The sequence below is a fragment of the Lissotriton helveticus genome, chromosome 10 (assembly GCF_964261635.1).
Source record: "Lissotriton helveticus chromosome 10, aLisHel1.1, whole genome shotgun sequence".
NCBI classification, from domain to species: domain Eukaryota; kingdom Metazoa; phylum Chordata; class Amphibia; order Caudata; family Salamandridae; genus Lissotriton; species Lissotriton helveticus.
Window position 1 is genome coordinate 91,765,089 of NC_136071.1, and position 8,691 is coordinate 91,773,779.

General features: G+C 41.7%; 1 protein-coding gene across 1 annotated transcript in view; it reads right to left on the minus strand.

The window, feature by feature from the left end:
- Positions 1–5,080, minus strand: part of E4F1 (E4F transcription factor 1) — a 213,464-nt gene extending 208,384 nt beyond the window's left edge. Inside the window, exon 1 of the mRNA XM_078664834.1 lies at positions 4,953–5,080. Coding sequence (XP_078520960.1) covers positions 4,953–5,034 — 82 coding nt within the window. The 5' untranslated portion in view covers positions 5,035–5,080. The remainder of the gene's footprint in view (positions 1–4,952) is intronic.
- Between the last annotated feature and the right edge of the window lie 3,611 nt (positions 5,081–8,691).

The window sequence follows — 8,691 nt, forward strand, 5'->3', positions numbered from 1 at the left end:
TGACGTAAATGTAGACATACAATTAGAGATCAATTTGTTTTTAACTGAGAGTCAAAAAAAATACAAGCAGTTATTGACATGTCGTAATCCTAAACACTCTGAGGTATTGGACATTGCCAAGAGTACTGAAAGCTCAATTTTGTCAGCCAAAGCATTAGCTACGAATAAATCAAACTTAAACCCACCTGTGTACAATACAGAATAAAAATAAACCACAGAGAAGCGGTTACAAACAGAATTCAAGTTGCTTTAAATGTGGTTTTAAAAACGCACCATCGCAATAATCCAGAATGTTTGTAGATCAACTAAAACTGGTAGTAGCACTACCATTAATGTTGTTGAATGTGTGGGCAATGCTCTGGATAATCTAGTCATAACTTTATTTATTAATATACTCATGGTGCAAACGGGTTTCAAAGCACCGGTAGGTATAGTACATATTAGTAAAGTAGCTACTGACAATATGCCAGACTCTGAATCACTGATTACTATTTCGTAAGAAGTCACTTTTACGAATAAGTGAGGAAACATATAAAAAAAAAACAGCTATTAATCCCGAAGCCATTGGGAATTTTGACATAGAAATGTTGGGTTAAGATGCGAATAATAAGAATGATACTGTTTTTACATCAAAAGTTGGTGATGTGAAAGGTTTTGTGCATACAATCAGACTCAAGAACGGGGCAACCCTTGTAACCAAATTAAGGTTCACATGGTGCCACTAGGAATTTGTCAACTACAAATATAACACATTGACATGCTGAGCGATGAGGGTGTTTTTGAACCGACAATACAGTTTGGAATGGATTTCAGCAGTGGTTATAGCTTTTTTTATTATAAATCTGGAGATTTGAGCCTCGACGCTGATTTGAGATCTTTGGACCAAAATATTGTGGTGGATTGCCATCCATTACCCAGAATACAAGAGTTATCAACGGCCATCAGTGGAGCCCAATATTTTTCAATTCTTGTTCTCAAATCAGCAAACCATCAAGCTGCAGTGGCGGGACAGTCAAGAGACCCTACTACATTTGTCATTCTATTCGGTGTCTACAAATGCTTTAAATTGACATTTGGTCTAGCCACTGTCATTCAAAAGTTAATGGATGTACTGCTCCAGGTCATAAGTGGGTTACAAGCCTTTCAGGATGACATTTTGATTTGTGCTAAAACATCACAGTAGATGATAGTTCACATTAATTGGGGGCAGTTTTCAGTCAAGTTGTAGATAGTAAAGAAAACACTGTCAGGGGGACAAGACTTACAGTAGAGTACTATAGAAAGGTAAGCCCTAGCTTGCGTGTGGTCTGCGGAAAACTTTTAAACATCTTGTGGGGTAAAGAATTTATTGTTTTGACAGATCACAGGCCCCTAGTATATATAATGGATGGTAGAAGATCTAATGTAGCTGCATCAAGATTGGCAAGATTTTCAGAATGCAGGAGTTTAATTTAGAAATAAGACATATCATAGGTGGGAAGAATTCAACAGATTGTTTACCTCAGAATGTTGTTGATGAGGAAGGTGAGTTAGATCAACATGGGTGTTGCAGTTGTGAATGCAATTGATAGTTGTGGTGGTGCCATCTCACAATCTGAATGGCTTACGTTGAGTGAAGAAGACAAATCAAAATCTACTCACCATGCAATATTATTAACGGGTGGCCGCCTAGTAGGAGTTTGGAATCAGAATTACAAAGTTTTGCTCATGTGCAGGGTAAACTAATTGTTGAAAATTGTATACTGTTGAGACAGGATTTATTTGTTCCCCCGCTTGGTCTCAGACAAAGTCTCAGTAACTTAGCTCATATGGGTCATCCAAGGGTTATTGCCACAAAGAAAACTCTTAAACAACATTACTGGTGGCCAGGAATGGATTCTCCTGTTGAAAGGTTTGTAAGTTCTTGTACAGTCTATGTTAGTTTAGATAAACATTGGAAGGTGACATGTGAACCTTCCAATCCATCAGAAATTCGAAGTAAACCAAGGGAAAAGGTTTACATTGCCTTTTCATCTCTATACAATGTGCTAGACAGAGAAAAAGGTTCTCGGTTGTACTTATTGACAATTTTTCCAAATGATCCATTAGTGCATAAGAAAGGGTGATGGAACAAGAGTGCTATTGCAAACCAGGTCAAGAGAGGGTTTGGCAAGAACAGAGAAAGTCAAGTGTAGATGATGACGGAATTGACTTTGATGACTGTGCAAGGAAAATACAATGCCCAGGACAAGGTCAGGCTGAATGAAATCAAACTGGGGTCAAGCTAGCCTAGCTGATTAAACCGGTCCCAGGATGCTTGTTTCCAATTCAAGTAGGACCAGGCCTGGCAGTTCGGGCTAGACTGTTCCCATGGGGAACAGGGTCCAGACTGATTTGCATATAGCTGGGCCTGAACTGGAAGGGCATGGGAGCAAAACAACGATGGATTTAGGCCCAGATCGCTGTACTGGGGTGAATGTTTGGCATTGTGCAACATTCTGTCAATCAATTGATTTTTTAGCATTTATCATGTATATAGGTCACTGCATAAATAAGCTAATTTTTATCATATCTATTTATCTAGAATTGCTTCACTATTGATTATAAGGAAAAATAAATAAAAACAAATAAATTAGCCTAAAGCACAACAGCATATGCAAGTCTGAGTTTAATATAACGTAAATCTAGATTACCACCCTTATACAAATAAACCTTACATGTACCCATGTATCATTATATTTATTACTTTACTCATAATTCAGCATCTCCAATGCTTTATCTCACCCTATGCCTCTCTCAATATATCCTCTACCCCACTCTGACTCATTTTACTACTCTCTTCAATGCACTACCCTATTTCTCACCCTATACCTCTCTGAATATATCCCCTACCACCACCGACTCATCCCAGATTCCATTCTACTTCTATGATCTCCAAAATAACCATTTCAAGACTATTCCTGCTCTATTTCTCCTTGCATCATTTCAAACCTCTTCATAATCAGATCATTCACACAAGCATTTCTAAACCCTTTCCTCATATATCCCTCCTAGACTCATTCAATACCTCATCTCTCTTCCTAATCCGTTTCAAGACTCTTCCCTCCTCCATCTCTACTTTACTCATCCCAAACCTCCCCATACTGCAATGATCTCCAAATAAACACTTTCTAGACCCTTCCCTCTTCTATCCCTCTACTACTCTTTGCAATCGACTCACACGTTCACCTCACAAATGTATTTCATATTTGCCTACACTAATTCACCACTAATACTTTTTGGGTTGAAAAGTAGCATGCTACTCGCCAAAACAAAGCTTCAATGCCTCGTCTGGGGTAGTAAGCACTATATAAATGAAATTAATATTATAATTAGTTTAAACAAAAAGCTCCCAACGGCTGACCACAGGTTCAGCACCTCAATCCCAGTTGCAATGTATTGTATAGTCTTGTGCTTCCACTTCTGGCCCTAGCCGTTGTATAGCGCCACTGGAATCCAGAGAAGATAAAAATGATTTGTATGGAAGGTGCAGCAGAAATTGAGTCGAAATCACAAATTCAGTCCATATATTGTTCTTTCTTTGTCAATTAGAGTGTTCACAAAGATAAGGAAAGCAGTTGCAGTATTTCACCAGGTTAATAACCCTCATGTCAAGGTTTCAGGTTTAATCAATTCCCAATTGATAATCTTGTATTACGGGGTTCCCAGGCATGGTAGTAATACTTCTTGTTGGCTACCATGCCTGGAAACCCCATAATACGAGATTACCAATCGCGAATGGATTAAACCTGAAATCCTGACAGGAGGGTGATTATCCTGGTGAAATACTACAACTGCTGTTTCAGGTTTAATCAGTTCCCAATTAGTAATCTCGTATTACGGGGTTCCCAGTCCAGGCATGGTAGCCAACAAGATTAACCAATTGGGAATTTATTTAACCTGAAACCCTGACGTGAGGGCAATTATCCAGGCGAAATACTACAACTGCTATCCTTGTGAACACTCTAATTGACGTACAAAGCCCTGATGAAGTTCTTACTGTGATCAGAGCGAAACACGGTGGCCGATGGCCGATTTTAATCTATTAACAAATAAAGAATACATGGACGTAATTTGCGATTTCGACTCCATTTCTGGTGCACCTACCATACAAAGCAATTTTATAATTAGTATTCAAATTTATACATGCCAACAACCCAGATTTAAAAGGTTTCATGATGTATTGCCAACATTGTTATTTTACACTTTTGCTTATTAAAAATGTACGATCTTTGTCTCAACCCTCCATCCTTCTAACTGACTCCACCAGTCCCATAGGGTCAAGCTTGAAGCCATTCTTATCCAGTTCAAGAAATACATGTTTTTTAACCTCTTGGGTTGCCCACCCTAGACCTGCGAAATTCGGATTGTGGCTCTCATAATTGTCCCAGATGAGCCCTAAACCTTCATAGATATGGTACAATTCCAGATTACTCTCGCCACGAGTACCGGTAGAAGCTACACGAATGGTCTTATATTACTACTTATATACATGTAACATTTACCCCTCTACTGTAAAGCGCTACGACACCTCTCTGTAAAATCCGCGCTATATAAAATAGCATAATAAATAAAGTCAGTGGGCTCTCAGCTGTGCGCACCTCTGAGCCGTTAGTCAGCAGCTCGACCACTGCTTATTTTTATTTCCCAGTCTTGTAACTGCTGTTTGAAATTTATTACAGAAGAAGCATAAGTAAAAGTTCAAAAAAGTAAAGAATAAAACTTGATTGACGGGCCTTCTGCGGTGCCCCGGTAAACTTCACAGCTGTTACTAAAAGAGTGCAGCCCTGCTCCACCCACTTCCACATGATACACATCCTCCTGGCCACTGCGCACCAAAATATTTCTACTCGGAGGCCGACTTTCCCACCACTTCCCTTCCTCTTCATCAAGCGGGAGCCTCTAAATACGCCGCGTGCGCACGGGACGCTCACCCTCCGCACTGCACGCTGCCCTGAGGCTCAGATAGGCGTCGGTTCCTACGGCTGCCGTAAGCCCGCTCTCAGCTCCGCTCATGCCTCTTCGCCTGTCGCAACGAAGCGCAAAATGGCGGATTTACGACTGTGTCGTCATAACAACAGGGCGGGGAGAGGATCGCTGAACACAGAGGAAGGACTACACGCGATCGCCCGAGCGGGAGATTAGCGATAGATATGCGGACAGAACCAGATATCTGTCCAGGCACGCCTTTTACTCTGTGGCGCCCCCTATTCTCAGTCTCGCTGTCACCAACTGAAACCACTTTTTGGGCTCTGAAATGTTAATATACAGTGCTAAATAGCTTTAAACAAATAAGTGAAGGTTTGCTTTTTAGCTTTATGCAGGATTGAGCCGCTGATATTTTATTTTTATTCATTTATTTATTTTATGCGTTTTTATATAGCGCAGTCTTTACCCGAAGGTGTCAGAGCGCTTCACAATAGGAACAGTACTGATACATGAGGAGAAAATTACAAGTGAACAAATTACAAAAGCAGACGTTAAGTAACATGAGGCAAAAGTGACAATTGTGAGCAAACAAAATACAAGAGGGTGCAAACGGTACATTACAGGAGGAAAAGTAATATGTGTGCAAGTTACAAAAGCGTACCAAGTACAAGTAGAGGTATAATACTGCAATAAATGGCAGACACTCCAACACAGGAACAAACGTTACGTAGGCAATGCATAGCTGCCAAGGTTTCAGATTGCTATGTGTGACATTTTCATAATTCCAGTGAAATTATGAGTGACATTTCAATGACTGTGTGACACTTTATCGCAAACAAAATCAAGCAAGGAAGACTAGGAAAACATATAAATAACAGCAATTGCACCCATTTGAGCAACAACACTCTCTAAGAAGATGTTTAAACTGTTGGAAATAATCAGAAACTGAAGCACCAAGTGCCCTTCTAAGCGGACCATACTGTTAAACAAAACGAGGACTCAGATATGCACCACTCATTGGCAGTGCGCGCCGCACCACTGCAAACAAAAGAAGGTTTCTCTAAATTTTAGCAACAGGAGTTATTGTAGTAGGGTCAGATTATGTGTTGCAAAACCGGCGCAATGTGCCACTTGCTCACCTCATGTGCAGAATAACACAATTACTGCTATAAGGGGGGAGAAAAGAAGGCGATGAAGACTGTTTTCCAGATTGGGTCTTATCACTTGAAATCATACATCATCGGTCGCTGGGGTACTGAATGTATCCGAGGCGCAGAATCCACTACCGAAATTTTGAGCAGGTATTCCTCTTAATTTCTTCAGCTCTGACAAACGTTACATTTTATTAAGAGCACTGAACTGATCGTTTTACGAGTTAACATGTTATAAGTAATGTTTAATGTTGCACTTGCTTACTTGGATTTGTGGCAGGCTGGTGCATGATCTCACAGTTGCAGGCAGCAGCTCGGCCCGAGTCACTGACCCCTAATACGGCAGGATCATGAATATATACCACACTACGCATTGCGCACTGAGCAGCAGGCCGAAAGTGCACTGGTGAACAATATTCTCTGCAGTGAGGGCGGCAGCAGGCTCACAACAGCGGGTCAGCAGCAGGCAACGTAGGAGGGTCGGTGAGCTTCAGAGAGGCGGAGGCAGGCTGGTGGTGGTGCGAGCGCTGGCGTGCTCCTCTCCTCAGGATGATCTTTATAATAATAATCTGCTCCTGCCTCTTGTCATGAGTGATCTGTCCAGTGAACGCCGGTGTGCATGATTGAGGGGGCACCATTGACAAAATAATGAAAGAAAAACTACTACACTCACCCTGCCGCGCTCTCCGAGAGTTACGAATACAGTGTCTGTTGCAATCACGTGACCTCACCATGTCACGTGATTGCCGTGGTAACCCCGGCCGGCGGCAGCAGCTGGGCTAATTATGAATGCTCATTGCTGCAGACAGGACAGCAATGAGCCACCAGTTCGGCGCGATGCTCCTGACCTGAGCAGACTTTCACACTACTACAATCACACCCTCTGCCAGAGCAGTATACGCGTGCTCATCGGGAGTGCACTGTTTGGCCAGGATAACGATTTCCTGCACCGCCGGTGGTGTCAAGGAGGCAATACAAATGCGTGACTTTACATTTTCGTGCGGTGATGCGGATCACTGCACAAAAATGCGTTAGTATCACGCCTGATGCGTGATACTTGGCAGGGCTGGCAATGGTGGCACTTGTGCAAGTATCTAAAGCAAACAAAATGTAACCCCGTACACCTGTACCAACTACCTGTACACCCCAGTACAGTGTATGAGTTACACAGCAAGGATGTACGTTCTGAGTCAGGTACATACCAATGCAACAACATTTTCATCAGACTAGTGACGTTTTTCCTTTCTACCTTTATTGGTGTTGTGGTAAACAGCTTCAGGAGATCCACAGAAATTACTGGGTTGGTCAAAACGTCAACACTAACGAAGGAAGCGCCTACAACAGATTTATCTTTCAACACAAGCATTCATTAATGGCAGTGCTTTAAATGGGCCGGTACTCCCCGGTACTGAGTACCGGCACTTCTCAGTTTTCTCACCCTGAGTACCGGAACTTGTTTTTGGGCAAGGAGAGTACCGGTACTCCCAGAAAAAGCAGGGCTCAGGCCTTGAAGTACAGGTACGTGAAAAGCAAAAACTACTGCTAATGACCCTTTCAGATGGATCCGCGTTTATGTGCACTCTGGCAGGCAATGGGTAGTGTATTCCTGCTCTGGGGTGCTCCTGCAATGATAGGTTCCAATTGGCATCTCAACAAGAATGAGGATGTGGCCAGAATGAACTGGTTCTATATATGATACATGATTTTTAATTTTTTAGCATTCCTTTAAATATTATATGTGTAAATTTGAGTGATAACGAAATATTAATGAAATAGGATTGAAAATGTACTGTTTTATTACTATATGTGCTTGTCATTGCCATATATGCTTTAATGGTCTAATATAATTTTTGACCGAATAAAGATGAAGAATTGAATTGAGGATGTGGCCAGAGACGCCGACTGTGGAACTGGGGAACCAGGTACGAATCCGACGTCGGTTCAGCACCCTGTGATTCTGGGCAACTCACTTAACCAGCGGTGCTTAAAAAAAAGTAGGCTTTAATGCAAATGTTCTGACTGTCATGTAGAGTGCTTAAATGCCCATGGCCCAAATTCACGCAATCTCAAACTGCAAAAATTAAGCCCTGCACTTATGCCATAGAAGCTGATGCTTGCCATGTCTCCTATGTAAAGAGGCAGTTTGATAGTACATGAATTTGGCCCATGGGCGGTCAAGTGCTTTACATGAGTATCAGAACATTTGAATTAAAGCTTACTTATGTGGCTATTGTTAAATTCCTGGCTCATAGCCACGCCCCCAGACACAACCCTAACGGCCCACCCAGTCTAATTAGTGAGTACCAGCACTTCTCATTTTCCATTTAAAGCACTAAATATTGGACTGTGTAATATTTAACAAGGGGCGGCCATTCGTTTTACACTGTATATATGTATTACTATGTTACTGTTTTCACTTCACACCATTGAGCACTACGCTGTCGACACTATTGTACAGCACAATATATGGAATGGTATATAAAAGTCTGTAATGGGATACAACTGAAAGGCTGTGTTTATTCTGTGTTCTGGTAGATTATATCTACTCAGCGTCGGATTGGTAAACCAGGCATTCAGGCAGCGCGCGATGGAC